Source organism: Oryx dammah, unplaced genomic scaffold (assembly GCF_014754425.2).
Source record: "Oryx dammah isolate SB20612 unplaced genomic scaffold, SCBI_Odam_1.1 HiC_scaffold_2, whole genome shotgun sequence".
Taxonomy (NCBI): Eukaryota; Metazoa; Chordata; class Mammalia; order Artiodactyla; family Bovidae; genus Oryx; species Oryx dammah.
In genome coordinates, this window is record NW_024070186.1 from 186,687,020 (window position 1) to 186,707,668 (window position 20,649).

A 20,649-nucleotide genomic window follows, 5' to 3' on the forward strand; every position below is an offset into this window, starting at 1 on the left:
CTAGAGCGGCTTTCTTTCTAGGCTTTATTTAGACATGGGCAGGAGCCAAGCGGCTGAACTAGAGAGAGGAGGCAGTTGTTCAGATAAATCAGAGAGAAGTGAGCACTGGGTCTGATTTATCCAGAGAATTCCCAATGTCTTCATCTTCACTTTGGCAGAATGGTACATTCAGCTGTTTTTATATTACCCCCTAATGGGGGACAGGGAGGCCTGGTGTGCTGCAGTCCATGGGTTGTAAGGTGTCAGACACTGACATGACTTAGCAACTGAACAACAACAATTACTGCCCCCACTCCCCCCTGCCGAGTACAAAGCAATTCGGGCTTGGCCTTAGAACAGTTCTTTCAAGCAGGAAAGAGTATATACCATGATTTCTTCTAAGTAATGTCCTCATCCTGTGCTGTAACTACCATCAGTTAGATTTAACTTGTTTGTGAAACAGCTCACTCAGACTGGTATAAACTCCTTCCCCAGATAAACAAGCCCTTAAAAATATAACTGTGGAAAAGTTGAGTTCATCCAAAATAACAGATGCAGGATTTCTCTGAGGGAAAACATTTTGGTCCCAAGGCCTCACTGCTAACATTCTCCTAAGGTGTATAAAATAAACTTTGAAATATGTATTAAAAAAAAACTAAGTTGAACAAAATGGGGGAGAGGGGAGGGAAGAGAGGACGTAAAGTTCAGTGAATCACGGCATTCAAATCCTCACAATGCCTGTACTGACTGCCTTCAATCAAGTATTTCCTGAAATATTAAAATATAAATAAGTAAAACTCTAATCGTCACTGTTTGGACATGCATCCATCTCAGACTAGTTAGCATCATAGTGTGGTGCTGCTCCTCACAGCTCCTAAGTTAAAAATCAACCCTAACTGGCTGCCACTCAACCCCTGGTGCGTTAGTCTCCAAGCCAAGGCCGAGACCAGGACACCGCCAGTGGTCCCTCTTACCACCAGGCTGAGTTTGGACCACTTGCTGACAGAGCCCAGCAGCAGACAGGGGGCGCTGTCTCACGAGATGCGAGAAAGGCAACACTTCCCACAAAGCGGGTTTAGAAAACCACCCGAGAGGGTGGATGGGGGAACGCAAGCCTGGCCAAGTCTCCCGCCGGCGCTCTCCCTTCCAGACTTCCTAGGATTATTTGCTAGCACAAAACACCGGCAGATACATTCTTTGATCTGGTGGTAATTCCCCAAGATGTCTCAAAAAACCAAAATCACCCGTAAGAAGTTAACTACCGACACACTGGATGTGGCCGCCTTGGCGAGCATCTGGAATATAATCCACCCACAGCGCTAAGAATAACGGGTCAGAAAAGAGCTCCCACTCAGGCCCCAGGTCAGTGCCACCTGGAGCCGGCGTATCCCAGAGACGGGCAAGGCCAAGGGAGCCCCCCAGCGAGCCTGCTGTGCCCAGATGGCCCTGCTGCGTTCAGAGAGCGTCGCGCTCTACTGGGCCTCGCGCTTCTGCCGGGATACGCACCATGGGCGGAGCCGGCGTCGGCATGATGGCGGTGGGCGGGAGCGCGTGGGGGAAGGGCGTGAAGGTGTGCTGGTGCGTGTGCTGGTGCGTGTGCTGGTGCTGGTGCTGGTGCTGGTGGAACTCGGTCCGCAGGTAGGGTGGGGGGCCCAGGGAGGCCCCGCGGTCAGCACTCTGAGAGGCCAAAAAACGCGTGTTCAGTTCCTGGCGCAAGATGTCTTGCTCTGGAAAAGAGGAGGAGGCAGACGGTGACACCTTTTCCGAAGAGGAGGAGGCAGACGGTGACACCTTTTCCGGGGCCGGTCATTTCCTCCAGAGCAGGACATCCGAGGAGCTCAGTATGGAGGGCTCCAGGCCGGGGCATGGGGGCTGGGCATTTGTGGCAAAGCCCCCCAGGCAGGCAGAGGAGGCTACGGCCCAGTCAACAGCCTAACTTCTCCGTCCAGGCTTCTGGGGACGAGGGGTCCACCAGTGCCATGCACGTACAGGGTCCAGGCCGAGTGGCCAGAGGTCAAGTTTCAGCTCTTCTCGAGGGAGCTGAGTGACCCAGAGCATTGCCCATCACCGTCTGTGTCTGTTTCCTCATCTGTCGAATGGGGACAACACGTTGCCTGTGCTGTGGTTTTGTTTTGAGGGTTAAAGAAATGAACATTTTTAAGTGCTTAAAAGTCGATAAAGCAGAGCCCTCATGCCCTCTTCCAAGGGTAAAGCTCTGCTCTACAGCTCTCTGTACTGGTGGCAAAGCTTGGCCACAATGGACCCAAAGTTGGGACACTTGGATTAATTAATACAGGTGAGGAGCAAAGAACCCAATACCTAACCCTAAGTGTGTCTTTAAAAATCTGGGATATGTTGCCTCAAAAAGTGCATTTTCCCCACCCAAGGTAGAAGGCCTCATTTAATTGTTAGTCGCTCACTTGTATCCGACTCTCTGACCCTGCCAGGTTCCCCTGTCCGTCAGATTCTCCAAGGCAAGAATACTGGAGTGAGTTGCCATTCTCGTCTTCAGGGGATCTTCCCGACCCAGGGATCGAACTCAGGTCTCCCACACTGCAGGCAGATTCTTTACCATCTGAGCCACCAGGGAAGCCCTTGTTTGACTAAAACAAATCCCTTAAGCCACGATGTGACTTAAGATCCTGGCCTGAAACAGACATGGAGTGTGGAGAGCTTCTGTCATGCCCACAGGGCCCAGACAACCTGTGCTTTACTGCTCAGCAGGCAGACCTGGTCAGAAAAGCCTCATGACTACAAAGTTCTCTCTGGCAGAATCCCCTGGATTGTGACCAGTTGGGATGGGGGCTAATGGTACATTTTCTGCAGACTCTCAGCCCACTGGGGACTGGAGGAAGAAGACATACTATAAAGCGGACCATGGTGAGTGGCTCAAACCTAATCATCAGGGATAACACAGACGGGGTGAGGCCTCCGGAAAGGAGAGCGGGGGCATGGAGAAGCCAGGCCAGCTCCTCCCTCCTACCTGAGTAAGTGCTCCCGGCCGGGTGTCCGGGCACCTGCAGACTCCCAGATGTCAGAGGTGGTGGAGGAGGCAAAGCAGTGGGAGGGGCAAACATATTGGGGTGATGCGAGTGTGCGGGGGGCTGGAGGGTGGGCGTGAAGCTGTGCAGGGGGCTGTGGTTGGGCAGCGACAGGGGGAACGGGGAGGCCGAGGGGTGGTGGGAGATGTGAGGCGGGGCGGGCTGAGTCTTCGCTGGAGTGCTGCTTCTGCTACTGCTGTTGGAACACCAAAAAAAAAAAAAAAAAAAAAAAACAAGAAAGGAGAAATAGGGGTCAGTAATCAAGTTTCTTAAAAACAAAACAAAGCCAAACAGAGCCATTTAACACTCTTCCTCTCGCTCCTTGTCTTCGCAGATCCCTGCCCTGTGCACAGAGCCTCTGCTGAAATCACAGTTCCTCTAACCCGGACCCACAGCTGTGGACACAGTGAACAGCAACTCCTGCTCCAAGCTGCCCCCCATCGCCCTGTCCAAGAGCTGCCCCTCATACCCTGTGCCAGCCACTCTTCCTACAGGGGCCACGTCAATGGAAACGAACAAGCTGGTGACCTGGGCTCGCCAGGTCTGTCTGCTCCGTCTTCTGTGAAGAAGCACAGGGAAGGGGGAACCAGGGAGCTCGGGCGCCCTGTCACCTCCATGGACTGGAGGCCACAAAAGATGGGCCTGGCCCCGCGGAGGCAGCGTCCTTCCACTGCCACAGACAGGAAAGAGCAGGGCCCTCAATCCCAGTCACCAGGCTGTCACAGGAAAACACTACCGAAGTGCTCAGAATGACAGCCCCCAGGACAGGTGGGGGTGGGCGACGCCGGGCCCTGCGCCCAGCTCTCCACCTCCCTTTTCTTTGCACGGCTCCTTGTGCTGCTTGTCAACCTTCCCTCTATAATCTGGCAAGGACAAGACACAAGAGGCCTGGCTCCCCATGGAGGAATGCCTCCCTTTTCCTCAACCCAGCATCTTTCTCCTGTATCTCTGTGACTCACCTGGCGGAAGTCACCACGGAAACTCCTCGAGCCAGATCACTCCTTGGTCTGCATGCTCCCGCCCCGCCAGGAGTTGCAGGGAGATGTTGACAGGGAGGCAAATGGCTTCCCTTAACATTCCGGGAATCTCCCCTGGTTTCCCTTCCCTGCCTCCAACCTGGGAACCAGTGGTGGGTCCCAGGCACAGCGCCCTGGACTTTCCCTTCCTTGAACCTTCTCCTCCCTGCAGTCACTCTCAGGAGCCTCTGCAGACAGTTGAGGTCTCCACCATGTCCTCACCACGCAACAGATCCTCAACCCAATCCCACCCCATCTTCTCTCCAGAGACCCTGTCTCCCTGCGCCTCAGACGCCTTCCCTGTCTTCCGTGCCTGCCTGGGTGAGAACACGTTGACAGAGATGCCAACGGGAACCCCGGGCCCCACGGGAGCCCCCGCGCCCACCGCCACCTGCCCATCCCACCGAAGATGACCGACGCCGGGCGGGGGCGGCTCACCTGAGGCTGTTGAGGCTCAGGCTGCTGCTGTTGTAGGCGGACAGCGGCTGGGGGAGGCTCTGGGCGGAGGGGTGGGCCTGTGCGGGCGGGAGGACCTGGGGCGGCAGCGGCCCCGGGGACTGTGGCCGGGGCGGCCGGGGTGCCTGCGGCGGCGCAGGCTGCGGCGGGGCCTCCGGGGGTGCGGGCGGCGGCTGCGCGCCGGGGCGTGGGGGCGGCGGGGGCTCGGCGCGCGGCCCCGACGCGGGGTCCGGAGATGGCGCTCGCGGCGGGGGCTCCGCCTGGGGCTGGGGCGGCGGCGGCGGGACCTGAGGGCGCGCGTCCTTCAGCACCACGGGCTCGAACAGGGTCTCTTTGCCGCAGTCCTGGCTCTTCTCCTGGCTCCGCTCTAGACCCGATACCTTGGGGACAATGGGCCCCGCATCGTGGCCGTCGTGGTGGGGTAGCGCGCCGACGCCGAGCTCGGGATCTGTGCGGGAGAGCGGAGAGAAGAGCGAGGCAGACGGTGAGTGAGCGAAGCTGACCCCGGGTCGGGTCACCTGTGCCCAACGACACGATCGGTCAGGTCCCAGAAAGGTCCACCAGTCAGATAAGGCTGCCTTCCAGAAAGCGGTTGAGGCCATCAGAGTCTGCAAATAAATGTTTCCCTTAATCTTGACAAAGCAAGATTATGCAGTGAAATTCACACAGTAGACAACAAATCGATTCACCCCTTTTAAAACAAATACAGTTCTAAAAAAAAAATATATTTATTTGGCTGTGCTGGGTCTTAGTTGCTGCCCCTGCAATCTTTACTTGTGGTATGTGGGATCCAGTTCCCTGACCAGGGATCGAATCTGGGCCCCCTGCATAGGGAGCTAGGACTCTTAGTCACTGGACCACCAAGGAAGTCCCCAAATAGAGTTCTTGACTATACAAAGGAGAAGTGTTTTCAGTAGTACATGAAGCAAACATTATTTAGCCCAGCAGACGTTTCTTCTCCGCCTTGCCTCCTCTCCGCTTTGCATTCTGACTGATGAAGCACGCTTGACATTTGGAGACATTTCTGCTGAGCAACCGCCAAATGTCTGGTCAAAGGTCAGGCCTCCTACGGCTAGCTGACATCCAACTGTTTGAGATCGAAGGAACAAACATGAATTTAGACCAACTGACCGTCAACCACACAGGTTTGAGTTTTTAAAAGAATTCCCTCTGGACCACAGGAGGGGTCCTTAGCCGGGTGAATCTGGACCTTGAGACCAAGTGGGATGGGAAATGTAAGTAAAATTCTACAGTAACTAATGACACCTAGACAACAGATGCTCCTATATGAATTTAAATGATGTACTTCCCCCTGAAGGTCAAAAGACCCATGCCACATCTAGTATGTGGGTGCCCCGATGACCCCGTAAGTCAAACTGCGTACAGTTCTCTAATACAATGATGAGGGACAAATATGGCATTGCATACAGAGGTGGCTCTATGGTAGAGAATCCGCCTGCTAATGCCGGAAGTGCAGGTTGGATCCCTGGGTGGGAAGATCCCCTGGAGGAGGGCATGGTAACCCGCTCCAGTAGTCTTGCCTGGACAAGCCCATGGCTAGAGGAGTCTGGTGGGCTGCAGTCCACAGGGGTGCAGACAGTTGACCATGACTGACCATGCACATCGTGGTGGTGGTCGGGGGCGGCGGGGCGCCGGGGCGCGTGGGGGAAGGATTATCTTCCCCACATTTTTGCACTTAAAAAATCCATCCTTTTCTATTATTACAAAGCTTAAAAACAGGAAGAGAATAGATCACAACATTCTCTAAAATGAGGGTGTATATCAGGTACTCCTAAATGATTACTTTGGGCATGACCTTTCTCTTCACATCTTCCTGCTATCAAGTGTGAAAAATACATGGTATTCTCACTGGGCCTATTAATGTCTGTTGATGTCCTATTGGATGTATACACTTGTCATGTTTTCTTCCCTGAAATTTACATCAAAGCAATCCATTATTTTCAGTGTTCTTTTGGTAAAACAGATCAAATCTGTAACATGCACAAAAGCAGAAACAAATGGTGGGCTTATAAACCAACCACGTGGTTAGCTATTATGCACTCAGCTATCCTCGAGAGCTGCAGGCCAGCGTGGAACAACTACACTAACAGGATGCCAGGAAAGACCCCTCTTCACACAATTCAGGCGCGAAAGGATAAAGCATTGGATGGATCTGGTGAAAAGGAACTCTAGACTTCTAATATCCTATGCACACACAGTTTTTTTCCAGTACTGTCTTCAGAACTTTTCTAGGCAGATCTTTGCTTATGAAAAGCTGATGTGTTATGAATTTCCAGAACCTGAGGGCTGAGAGAGAACAGGAAGTTCCTGATGTGGACACAGAGCCCCTTTAGCCATAAGAACTCCCACATCACAGAGGAAGACCCTTCATCTGCAGACACCCAGATCTAAGGATGTTGGTGCCGCTGCTTTTTCACTGCTTTTTCTATCATTTTCACAATATTTTCTATAGCAAGCAATTATACAAGTTCACTGAAAACCTCAGGCTTCACACACTGCAGGCTGGGTAGTCAGGCCCTGGGCAGAAAGCACTAACACCCGGGAAATCCTAAGAGGATGAAGTAAGAGAACCTCCTCCATGAGGGCCTATGTGCATAAGCAGGGACTCTTCCTGTCCTGACAGCTGAGGACTGTGATGCTTTTGTGACAAACATGGCAAGCACACAAAATGGAATACACTCCCGTCTCTCCGCGCTGCTCTGTTCTCTCTGGACAAGGATGTTGCTGTTGCTTAGTTGGTCAGTCGTTCCGACTGGTTGTGACCCCGTGGACTGTAGCCCGCCAGGTTCCTCTGTCCATGGGATTTCCCAGGCAAGGATACCGGAGTGAGTTGCCATTTCCTTCTCCAGGGTGGATTCCTGACCCAGGAATCGAACCCGGGTCTCCTGCATTGCAGGCAGACTACCACTGAGCCGCCTGGGGAGCCCTCCTGGATGAGGGTAGTGACAAATAAATACGTAAATATTTTCCATCTTGTGAGGTTACGTTCAAATTCATGACCTCCCTCTAAAAACCAAGGTCTAAAGTTTCTCTAAGACATAAAAGAACATTTGGGACACCACCCAGAGGTTATTACTTCAGTTTACTTAGGCCAGTAAGGAAGTACAACAGAAACACACAGATAAGCATTTTATACATCTAGCTTGACTATATTTATCTCTTGTTCTTTAATCGATGAGCCTCTAGAATTTGGACAACACAGCTGAGTCTGCAGGAGGCACCGTGCAGGCTTGGGCTCGATTCCCAAGGCCCCATAAAGGCAAACCGAGGTGGTTCTTAGCTCTGCTGTCCCACTGTCTGAGGACCAACCCAAACCCAGCTGGAGTCAGGAGTGGTGCCGAGACTTGGCATTGTCGCCACCCGTGATGTTCAACGAGGTACACAGGCAAGACCAAAACCTTTCTAGCAAACTCTACGCATTTGTAGGGAACCATCTATGAGGAATGACTTAGGGAATCAAGAGGCACAGAATTTTGGAAGAAGACCAGAATCTGGGAGACCATCCCAGCACTCAAACTTTAATGTGCATAGGAATCCCCTGAAGATCTGATTCAAATGCAGGGTCAGTGGCTTGGCGTGGGGGTGGTGAATGTGGCTCCAGAGCCCACCTTCCTGAGAATTTCCTGGGTGATGCTGACCCCTGGACTGTTCTGTGAGTAGTAGGGGTGTTATCTAACCCTCTGACTAGACGGGGGATAAGCCCAGAGAAGTTAAGGAACTTGCTTGTTGTTTAATAAACCAGACAGCAGAGTTCTAGTCCCAGCTCTGCCACCACCAAGTGCCTCTTCTCTGATTTACACAATGCTGCCTCCTAAGAAGCAATAACCCTGAAACAGAGCAGGCAATGATGAATCCAGGATTCGTTACAATGTTTTAAGTACAGCCAGAAAGTGGAAAGGGTTAGGAGAGCTAGAGAGGGTTGCTGGAAGCCGGCCCTTGGGCTCAATCTGAAAGCTATCATCAATCCATCAGTGAGGGTGCTGCAGCCTATGAGCAAGGTTGGAAGGCTGGTAAGAACTATGGGGCTGAAAGTTTTACGACCACCATTTACATGGATCCTTGAGGCATGGATTCGGCGTCATGCATTTTTGTGGCTAATTGGTAATGCATTTCCTCTTCCTTTCAATTATTCAATAAATGCATCTTCCCAGTTAAGCTCTTTCATCCCGACAGTCCATTTATCTTACTGAGCTCGTCCAAAACTGGCAAGAACACATAAAAAAAGAAAATGTTTTGTTTTTTTTTTTGGGGGGGGGCCCCCGGGGCACAGGGGAGGTATATTGCTCAGTGTGCTCTGAATTTACCAAAGGATGAAATGTGCTGAGGCTGAAAGAAATAAGAACGTGTGCAAATTGACTAGTCTTGTTTAGAAGTCTTATTCCATTTGGGGGGTTTTAGAATTTCTCTTTGTGTTTGTAAAAATAACATTATGCTTACAATAAAGGATATGCAAATTTGAATTACACTGTACAGTAAAAAGGCTGAATGTACTGTGTGTAAATTATATCTCAACAAACTTGACTCAAGCACAATAAATTTATTTTTTTAAACTTAAGGGTAGAGTACGAAAAATGTGCTTGAGCTGGCTACAACTTAGATACAAATTCTCTGGGGAAAATGGGCTCTTTTTTAGTTTACTAGTCGAATAGAAACCCTGTCATCTTTGTGGAGGGTGATGTGGCCACATTTACCCAAAAAACTAAGGAGTTCCTTTGACCTGGCAAATAACAATTTGGTCTACAGACACAGTGAAACAGTATCAGGATGTGAATCACATTTTTGGAAACAACTCAAATGTAATCATTAGGGTTACATATAAATTTGATACACCTGTACTGTGGAACCAACTGTAACTGCACAAATGAGTGAGGGGCTACATATGTACAATGTAGAGCATACCCTAGCTTTTATGAAAAATGAAGAAAAATAATATATATTCACTTTTACTTTATATCTAAAGAAGCTCTGGAAGAACATCCAAGAAACCAATAGCCTTGGGTTACCTGCTTAGGGTGGAGAACAGCCGACTCCAGTATTCTTGCCTCGAGAATCCCATGGACAGAGGAGCCTGGGAGGGGGGCTGCAGTCCATGAGGTCTCGAAGAGTGGGACACAACTGAATCGAGTTAGCACGCATGAGTGCACACCTGCTTAGGGGCTTGGGGAGGAGTAAGAACTGGGGAGGCAGGGAATGGACGGAGGGAGAGAGATTTGACTGTCTACATACATGCATATTTAAATTTTTGAATCATGTAACCTATTTAAATTTTAAAATTGGTCTTATGTTTAAAAATAGTCTGAGCAAAGGGAAAAAAGCAAAGCAAATAAAACTGGGGATTTGAAGAGTGGTATGCTGAGACTCTTGAGAGTCCCTTGGACTGCAAGGAGATCCAACCAGTCCATTCTGAAGGAGATCAACCCTGGGATTTCTTTGGAAGGAATGATGCTAAAGCTGAAACTCTAGTACTTTGGCCACCTCATACGAAGAGTTGACTCATTGGAAAAGACTCTGATGCTGGGAGGGATTGGGGGCAGGAGGAGAAGGGGAAGACAGAGGATGAGATGGCTGGATGGCATCACTGACTTGATGGATGTGAGTCTGAGTGAACTCCGGGAGTTGGTGATGGACAGGGAGGCCTGGCGTGCTGTGATTCATGGGGTCGCAAAGAGTCGGACACGACTGAGCGACTGAAATGAACTGATGACTAATAGGCATGGAGAGTATCTTTTATATAAAATAAGAAAATACAGTGCATACATTTATACTAATAATTTTTAACATAAAATGGATTTTATGAAAAATATAAATTACAAAAATTGACTTAAAAGCAACCCAAATTAAAAGTAAACTGAAAAATGACTCCATGTCAACACCCCTTCAACCGAAAAAAGGTACCAGGTTATGTTACAGACAGTGTGGACTAAACCTGTAAGAAGCAAATGATCCTGGATGTTTAAACCAAAGATCAATAGCAAACCCACCACCAAAGGAAGGGGCAAAACTGTTATTTATAAAAAATATAATGATCAAGTTGGGAAACAGCCAGCCAGCTAAAAAAAGATGAGAATTAATAAGAGAGCTCAGTAAGGTATCCGAACAAAGAAAAACCACAAACATCTGTCGCTTTTCTAAACAGCAGCAATAGTGATGAGAAAATAAAAAAGAATTCCCTTGACAGTGAAAAAAAAAAAAACCCATGGGACTTCCCAAATGGTCTGGGTGTTAGGAATCAGCCTTGCAATCTACAGGATACTGGTTTGATCCCTGGTTGGGGAACCAAGATCACCCATACCCGGGAGCAACTAAGCCCGCGCTCTCTGTGAGTGCAACAACTAGAGAGTCCAGTCACCGCACTGAAAGATCCCAAATGATGCACCTAAGACCCGACGCAGCCAAATACAGAATTAAATGAATAAACATTATCTAAAAAACAACACAAATCATATAGCACTTGGGGACAAACCTGACAAGGAAATTAGAGGGCCTCTCAACTTTCAGAAACATATCCCCCCCAAACGCTTTGAGAATCTGTGTTCAAGGGTGTTTTATGATGCAGAAAATAATAAATAAATAAACGGGGGTGGAGAGGGAGAGAGAGAGAAGTTAAAGGGTAAGCCACGGAAGAGACAGGTCTTTGAAGAGAGCACCCCTTGAGGGGTTTTCCAAGTTCGCTGGAGTGTTTGTGTCTGCCACAGAGACTGGAGGGAATCAGTGACTCTCAGAGAGATGAGATGTTTCATGGTATGAAGGTAAACCCCACACAGTATCTTGGTTCACTTTCTAAGGTCCCATTGAACATCTGTACAGCTGAGAAACCTAGAGCCTGTCTGCAAAGAAAAGACAAAATAATTTTCTGCATGGTTTTAATACACACTGGGTTCTCAAGGAACGCAACTATTGTATGAGGTTACATCTGCTGTGTGGGTCTTGTGGTGGAGTTGTTTCTCACTTGGGAAGATCATGACATCAATGGTGAGGCTGCTCCTGCTGCTGGAATTACTATGATAGTTGTATCTCTATGTACAGATTCAGCCTCTGACCTTTCGCTGCTTTCTAATGTAAACAGGCATGTATGTACTTAAAACATACTATGTTATTATAAGTTACTTTCTATTTGTTTGTCCTTTACATTTCATTAAAGGCTTTATATACATTTCAAAAATTATAAACATAGTGTATAGATAAAGCAAATATTTTGCTCCAGAAATTAAACTATGAGAGTGTGCTATAAAATATTTCTCATACAAAGAGGGTGCTGGGTGCGGGTGAGGATGAGATTTGATGTATTAGGTCCCTGTGATGGGCTGCTCTGTTTCCAGAATTCTAATAACTTTCTGCAGAAATGTAACAACTACCTGAAAGGGCTGTTGTGGAAGCTAAAAAGTCATGTTATGTGCTTTTCACAACATACAGCACAAAATAAAGCAAGTGACCAATATTCCCCAAACTACTATAGAAAAAGATTTAATTTCATGGAAAATATTTCAAGACAAAATTACTATTAAGTAAAATAAAGGAAACTGTTATCCCTATTATCTGCATAAATCCATACATATACACACCAAAAGAGATTAGAAAGATATGCATTAAGATGCCTCTTGAGAGCTTCTTGGGCAGCAAGGAAATCAAACCAGTCAATCTTAAAGGAAACCAGCCGTGGGTATCCATTGGAAGAACTGATGCTGAAGCTGAAGCTCCAATACTTTGGCCATCTGATGCAGAGTTGACTCACTGGAAAAGACTCTGATGCTGGGAAAGATTGAAGGCAAAAGGAGGAGAGAGCATGAGATGGCTGGATAGCATCACCGACTCGTGAGCAAACTTCGGGATATAGTGAAGGGCGGGGAAACCTGGCATGCTGTATACGGTCCATGGGGTCGCAAAGAGCCGAACACAACTTATCGACTGAACAACAAATCCCATCTACTAGAAATAACCATTGACTCAAACTTTTAAATTTGTGCTTTTCTTAACTTTCCAAAATTTCCGCAGAGAAAATGTATTATTATTGCAGAAGAAAAGTAAAGGATTATATTTTAAAAAGAGTTCTTCATAGACAAATACACCCGCAGTATCTGAAGAAATCAACCAGGAAAGTAACTGTTTAAGTCTTTTTAAACTGCCCCACCTACAGGATGGAGATTTAAAAAAACTCTTCACCCAGAAGACAGATGGTGTTTTCTATCAGAGATGAGGATTGTATATGAAGGGCATTAGCCTTCCATCAACTTCTCAATGTTTCTAATTGGTTCTAACTGGTGTATCTGAAGAGAAAGGAAATGGTGAACCCTGATGATGGAGAAGGAAGAGGTGGAAAGGGGAAACGGGGAGGAGGAGGAGAAAAACTCTCCCAAGACACATTTCTGTTCTTCTGGTCTTTACACTGGATTGCTGTTGCTGTTTAGTTGCTAAGTCGTGTCTGGCACTCTTGCAACCCCATGGACTGTAACCTGCCAGGCTCCTCTGTCCATGGGATTTCCCTGGCAAGAATACTAGAGTGGGTAAACATTTCCTTCTGCAGGGGTATCCCGGACCCAGGGACTGAAGCTGGGTCTCCTGCATGGGCAGGTGGATTCTTTACCACTGGGCCACCTGGGAAGTCCTTACACTGGATTAGAAAGCCCTAATTTACCCACTGCAAGGTCATTATTGTAGCAAATATGAATGAGCCTTAAAGGCCTCATGAAAATTTTGTGGGCTAGTGGCCACGAGGCAGTGCACCTACCCATCCATCCATCTGTATCTTCCTGAATGTTTGATCCCTACATCAGGACTGCACATGGCCTACTTTTACATTATTCTATTCTACCTTCTAGTTAGCTTTTCTACTTACTTGTCCACATGAAAGAGCAACAGAAACCTCACCACACAGAAAGAAGATGGTAGCCAAACAATAAAAGGAACCCAGAATTTAACAGTGGGAACATCAATAAATGTGGAATGTCCAACCCAAACAGCCCAGAAACACAGTCAAGCATCAGATTTCTGTAAATCTACATGCAATTATTTCAAGCTGCCAGCAATATCCATTCTTTAAACACACCTTCTGATGTCTACTCTGTGACCTCAGACAAAATCTCCTTTTTAGCCAAGACTGCAAGTTTTGTATCGGAGAAGGCAATGGCACCCCACTCCAGTACTCTTGCCTGGAGAATCCCATTGACAGAGGAGCCTGGTGGGCTGCAGTCCATGGGGTTGCTAAGAGTCAGATACGACTGATCGTCTTTACTTTCACTTTTCACTTTCATGCACTGGAGAAGGAAATGGCAACCCACGCCAAGTGTTCTTGCCTGGTGGGCTGCCATCTATGGGGTCGCACAGAGTCGGACACGACTGAAGTGTCTTAGCAGCAAGTTTTGTATAAGGCTTCCCAGGTGGCGCTAGCTGTGAAGAACCTGCCTGCCAATGCACAGGAGACGTAAGAGACGCAGGTTTGATCGCTGGGTTGGGAAGATCCCTTGGAGGAGGAGATGACAACTCACTGCAGTTACTCTTGCCTGGCGAATTCCATGGACAGAGGAGCCTGGCGGGCTATACAGTCCACAGGGTCACACAGAACCAGACATGACAGAGAAGACTTAGCAAGTACGCGTGCATGTTTTGTATATACTTATTAAAGCGAACATGACTGCTGAACTCATTTACCAATACTCTGAACTCTCTCTCTGTTTTAGGTATCATCTGTGTTTTATTTTTAATTTTTGGCTGCACCCCACAGCATGTGGGACCTTACTTCCCTGACCAGGGATTGAACCTATGTCCCCTGCATTGAAAGGTGGGGCCTTAACCACCAGACCTCAGGGGAACTCCCAGTACCATCTCTAAAACTGTACACACCAATGGTGTTTGACTGAAGACAATCTACCTTCTCTAATACACACTTCTCTTCATTTTCCTCCTCTCCCTCTTTTCTTCAAAGGATTGGCTAACAGAGACCAGTTCGTTCCATTAGCAGATTCAATTACTTGAACGAATGGAGGGATGACATTCAGTCTTGCAGCTCCTTCCTTCTCGGTCACTGAAACTGTACAAATAAATTGAGGAAAGCCCACTGTTTGTTCAAGGCAAATTAATTTTCAAACACTGTAAGAGTGGGTGATCAGGGGAATGATGGGTGCTTGGCAGGGCTCAAAGAGATTCCATTTTGTGCTTGTCATTTTGTGTAAACATTAATTACCATCTGGGAGGCGAAGCTCTGGGCTCAAGTCTGCATCGCAAAGCTCTGGGGGCCTCCAGGGCTCTGGGTGAAAAGAGAATCCTAAGTAGGAAAGAATAGCCACAGCGCCTGCCAAAACACTAGCAGCCCCCCGGGGAAGCTGTGTGGAGCCCAGAAGATTAGAGGCTGCTGGTCTGACAGAGGCTAGTTTGGATAGCATCGAGTTTACCAGATTAACCTGGGACAGGGGTTAATCTGACAGGGGTTAAAAAAAAGTCAACAGAGCGCAGTTCAGTGTACTTAGTCTCGATTCAAGTTTATTCTCCATAAACCCCACACCAAAAAGCATCCATCTGTAAGAGGATGCCCATGTTCCTGATGCTTTATGACCCAAGACTTTGCCTTCAAGGGGAGAACCATCCTTGGCTGTTTGGATGAGAGCCCATCAGAATGGCTTCTGCCTGCAGCCTGAGGCAGCCTCGTGCAAACATTTCACGTCTCTTGTAGCCGCTGGCTAATGAGAGCAGGGAAGGACCATGTTGATGAGGGACCAAAATCCGGAGGAGAGAAAGAGGCTGTGATCTACTGGGGGTAGAGGTGGGGACACTAAAAAGTCTTTTTAAAAACCTAGGCATGTCAAGGTCATATGTAATTAATTCTCCTTGTGTTTTCGCTCCATACAAGGAAAAACAAAATAGCGTCACCTCAGATACCCAGTATAGTGCTAGGTGCTGAGGATACAAAGATGAGTAAGAAACAGCCCCCGGCACCCCTGGTGGTCTAGTGGTAAAGACTCCGCCTGCCAGTCCAGGGGACACTGGTTCAGTCCCTGGTCCGGGAAGATTCCACATGCTGAGGGTCAGCTCAGCCCATGGGTCACGACTACTGAGCTCGTGCTCTAGAGCCACTGGGCGGCAACTACTGAAGCTGGCATGCCTACAGCCTGTGCTCCATGACAAGAGGAGCCGTCGCGATGAGAAGCCCACGCACCCCAACTGGAGAGCAGCCCCCGCTCGCCAAAACTAGAGCAAGCCTGAGCAGCAGTGAAGACCCAGCACAGCCAAATATAAAAATAAACAAACAAAGCTTAAAAGAAAGTTATAATAAAAAAGAAAGAAACAGCCCTGGCTTCCAGGAGCTGGCCAGCGAGGGTGAGAACACAGGCAAAACACAGAACTGGTGGTCGGGGAACCTGCGGCCTTCAACTACAGCGTCTGCCATCTGCAAGGTTCAGAGAGAAGCTTAGATGACCAGTGCTGACGAGGACAGCTGCTATGTGTTATTTATTTGAGTTACCCTGGGGCTTCCCTGGTGGCTCAGATGGTAAACAATCCGCCTGCAATGTGCAAGGCCTGGGTTTGATCCCTGAGTTGGGAAGATCGCCTGGAGGATGTCATGGCAACCCACTCCAGTATTCTTGCCTGGAGAATCCCCTTGGACACAGGAGGCCTGGTGGGCTACAGTCCATGGGGTCGCAAAGAGCTGGACATGACTGAGCAACTAAGCATAGCACAGCACATGGTCAGGCACTTTATCTAACACTTCCTGCTGCACTGGTTCCAACGTTCAGTCTTAGACCCAAATCAACAGAATCGTGTTCTGGGCTGTGTGGAGACCTGACAAGGTATGAAGGGCAAGGTGTCCAATCACTTCCCAGGACAACGGAAAAACCCCAAAGACCAGGTTCTGAGAAAGCCCAGGCTTTTGTGCTTTGGCCCCGACGACACACTCCCACTGTTTTGGCTTGCACCCTCCTGTCAATGCCAGTATTCACCAGCAGGCCTTTCCCGAAGAGACCACCTCCTGCGTGCTCTCCCTCGCCAGCGCCTCTCTGCCTTGGGGACCCTCCACCTGCTGGCGTGGGTCTCAGCTTCTAGGCCCGTCCTTGCCAGTCTCGTCTGGCTGTGGACCGAGCACTCATGTGACACTGCCCTCTGCACGGGCTCACCCTAAGCCCAGGACACACAACACGTGACATGATGCCCCTGTGTCTATCAGTACAGGGGTCTCAACAAGGAAAGGTGCTGGAAGGATCTTCCACCATACGTGGATGTATTCGTGCAGCACGGCACGTATACTCTGAGCGAGGAGAAATCTAAGGACGAGGCCAATGCCGCAGTCAAACCCGAAGGACACGTTCCTCAGACTGGAAGACAACAAGGAGACAGGCCCTTGGTTTATTTTGGAAAGTTGCCAAGAGGTGGGACTCAGGCAGTGACAGTGAATTAATTATACCTTCAGATGTTTGGTTAAAAAAAAATAAAAAAAGTCTTCTAGTATCTAATCATCCTGCCTTTCACATTAAGAACTATCAAGTGAGGATATGGGGGAGAAGAAAAGAATGTCATCCTTCTAAAGGCAGCCCTCCCTCCAGGATTTCTGTTACTAAGTACAGGCGAGGACTCAAAAGCTGTCAAGCTCAGAGAGGCTCACAGATCTTTTTAGAGACCTGCCGCCTTCCTCGTGTACTGCTGTCCACGGTCGCTTCGAGCATCATCAGCTTGGAGTTTCATGTCTGTAGCCGGGGCAGTGATCAAGAGGGTCATCTGCCCCTGGTCCCCTTGAAGCAATCGTTTCTTTGGTGTCATGTATCCTTGCCACCTTCTCTCTTAACGGAATAAGCAATTTTTCTTGGATCTCTGTATGTCTGTTGTTGCATCAACACGACTCTGAGGTTTGGGGGGCCCCTGGGATGAGGCACCTGGCTAGCAGTGTTCACACTTTGAAAGCTCAGTGTGCCTGTTAAAGTTGGCAAGTGACTGGCTCTATGTTAAGCCCTATTTTCAACACTGTACTTCACCTGAGATTGTTTTCTCAAGGACAAAGGTGAAAGCCGCCAGCAGCAAAGACCTACTGAAATAGGAGCAGTCACCCTACCCTCCTGCTTTGTTCACTCTGGTTGTGTGTCACCTGATTTCGGGCACAGGTCAGACAATCACTGAGACCTGTTTAGTGAAGAGGCTGGGTGGGATATGTGATGGTGGCAGGTAGAAGTTTTCATCTAGTCTATCCCAAGCCTTTCCTTGCTCCCTGACGTCAATATAAAATCTCCCCACCACCAAGTTTCTTCCTAACCCTTGGCACACAGGACTGTGGTACGGCGTGACAGCTGAGCTAAGGTGGCCCTGAGTTCCGGTCAATACCAGGTAACTTTTTCACGGCTGCAGAGAGCAGGCACACTGCATCTCTCTAAAAGGAGAGTCACTTGCATTGTGCGACATCCCTGTATCAACTTCTGCAAAGTCACCCTTGCGTCTGGGTCCAGGTGTCAAGGGGAAGGTTGGAAGTTACTCTAGCACGAAAGAGTGAAGCGAATCGCTGTGATTTTTCAAGCAGCCACTAAATCTTTCTGTCCTGGAGGGAAGGGAAGAAGGAACCACAGACACCAAGGCAGGTGGATCACTCTGCCGGGGCTCCTCCTGTGCCAAGAGAGCTGCGGGAAACGGGCGCGGGGGTTGGGCAGCGACCCCAGTCATTTTCCTGCCGTGTTCACACAGCAGTCACTTGGCGAGTGGTAGAGCATCATCAAATATCCCCAAAGCAGTGTTTCCCCAGAGTGTGGTTGGGGAACTCCGAAGACCACTCTTGTCCTGTTCGCAAAGGTCGCCATGAGAAGCGGCCTCTGCCTTGGCAACGTCTCCCATCCTACAGCGATGAAACACGCCGCCAGCATCCAGAAGGCCTGTCTGTACGGGCTGTTCTGAGGACGGACCACAGCGTACCTCCAGAGTCTGTGCAAACGACCTGCTGTGACCCGGGGCCAGAGGGCCGGGCGGCCTGTGATCTGTCTGACCTGAGCACCACGCGTGCCCCTGGAACGGATCCATGAAGCTGTTGTTTTCCTGATATCATGGAGCCTTTGATTCTTTAGTTGAAGGAGGAGGAGCAGAGAAAAAGAGGACTCTTGACAGTTTCTCTAATAAGTTCTGGACTTTCTGATCCCAAACTGTCTTCCACTTTATCCTATGACTCTAAGATCTTCCACAGTCTCACAACCCCCAAATGTGGTCCACAGACCAGCAAATACCAGCATCACCAAAGGTCTTGTTAGGAAGTGAAATTCACTATGCCCATTCAAGCATTGCTCTGTAGCACGCCTGGGAGTGTTAAAGAGCCTTGGGAAACCCCATATAGCCGAGGGGTGCCATTCATGAAGCTGCTAATCCTGCCCTGTCTCCATCTCCCAAGACTCAAGCGTGGAAATACCTTCCTTCATTCCCTCCTCGAGCAGGGTCTCTACCAGCCTGTAAGCTGCTGCAGGGATGGGGCGGTGGGAGGTGGCAGTACCGAGGCCTCGTGTGTGGCCATGTTTCCCATCCTGGCTGACGGAAGTTCCCTGCATCACTCACCATGTAGAACAGGGAGTTAGAGAGCTGTGGTCCACAGCATGGCCACCTTCAAGGACCCGATGGTTGTCACACAGCAGAGGAAAGCTTACTGTGAACAGCACCACGGGAGAACTGTGGCCAAAGGACATAGAACGGCAGAAGAAATCTCCACTCTAAAATGGCCTGGGCTGCCGGGCAGGGGAACAAGCTAAAGTTCCATTCTGCTCTTCAACACAAGTGTCCAAGAGGACACGGAATGACCCTGACAGTGAGTTTGGAGGAGTCAGGCGTGGAACGGGAAGGGCCTGGGCTATATGACTTTCGAGATTCCACGAGCTCCCAAGTGAGGTAGTGGGAGCACGTTCATAGGGAGAACATCATGTATTTATTTTCCTTGACCTTTCCAGAACCTGACCTTCTAAAACATTTTCCCTGTAGATTATTAAACACTGTCTCCCTGACTTGCACAAATTTTAATGAATGCCACATCTTCAAGAGTTATAAACTAAGAATCCCTCCCCCAGATGACTACAGGTATAACTTTACTAAGGAAGAAAAGAAGTAAATCTGCTTATTCCTAGCTGCGGTTTTTGTGAAGTTTAAAGAGATTTTTAAAAAATGGAGTGAGGGGAGTGTTGTGTTATTCCCTATATTTGAAATATTTTATCTTTTTCAAAGAATAAGTCAGTCAAGCCTTAAAGTGACTTCTTATGGCTCAGACAGTAAAGAATCCGCCTGCAGTGCAGGAGACCCTGCAGGTTTGATCCCTGGGTCGGGAAGATCCTCTGGAGAAGGGAATGGCTACCCACTCCAGTATTCTTGCCTGGAGAACCAAATGGATAGAGGAGTCTGGCGGGCTACAGTCGATGGGGTCACAAAAGAGTCGGACATGACTGACCAAGTAACAGGGGTAAAAAAAAAAAGGGGCTCAGCAGTAAAGAATCCACCTGCAGTGCAGGAGACACAGGAGACACAAGTTAGATCCCTGGTTCAGAAAGATCCCCTGGTGGCGGGCATGGCAACCACTCCAGCGTTCTTGCCTGAAGAATCCCCATGGACAGAGGAGTCTGGTGGGCTACGGTCCACAGGGTTACAAAGGGTCACGACTGAAGCAACTGAGCACACACACGGGGGGAAACAAAATCTCTTGCCATATTTCCATTTGCCATTTTTCATCACTTGTCATTATTTCACTACCTTCAATTTATCACAGAAAAGGGAAATATGTTCAAGTATAAGATCTGAAGCTACGTGCCTATAAGGTTCAGGAAAGCGGTGAAGACGCGGATGCCGCTAGCCTATTAGAAACTGGAACCCCACTGATTCTGTGGTGCAAATGGTTAGAACTCTGGGTTCTGAAAGTGCCTTTCTGCTTGAGCCACCTTTCCAATCTGAAACGCTTAAAACCACCCTTTAGAAATCAACGAGCAGGAAATTCTAACTGTCCTTGGATGGAGATGGAATTGGAATAAGACAGCAGTGCCTCCTCTCACTTGGAACCATAATCCTGGAAGGGAAATGCTGTCAGACAACCAAATTGGGGCTCGGGACGAACACTGTCACAATGACTCAAGCCCACCGGCAAACACATGAATTTTCAGTCCAGAGATGCCTTCAAAACATACAGTGAGAGAAAGGCAGCAGAGTGTCTG

At 48.8% G+C, this 20,649-nt stretch overlaps 1 protein-coding gene across 1 annotated transcript in view; it reads right to left on the reverse strand.

Annotated features, from left to right (window-relative positions):
- The window catches only part of AUTS2 (activator of transcription and developmental regulator AUTS2), a 1,198,451-nt gene that overhangs the window by 25,435 nt on the left and 1,152,367 nt on the right, over nt 1-20,649 (reverse strand). The window contains exons 7-9 of the mRNA XM_040260674.1: nt 4,475-4,940; nt 2,963-3,216; nt 1,486-1,706 (exon numbers count right to left, since the gene is read on the reverse strand). Of these exons, the coding sequence (XP_040116608.1) occupies nt 1,486-1,706; nt 2,963-3,216; nt 4,475-4,940 (941 nt within the window). The remainder of the gene's footprint in view (nt 1-1,485; nt 1,707-2,962; nt 3,217-4,474; nt 4,941-20,649) is intronic.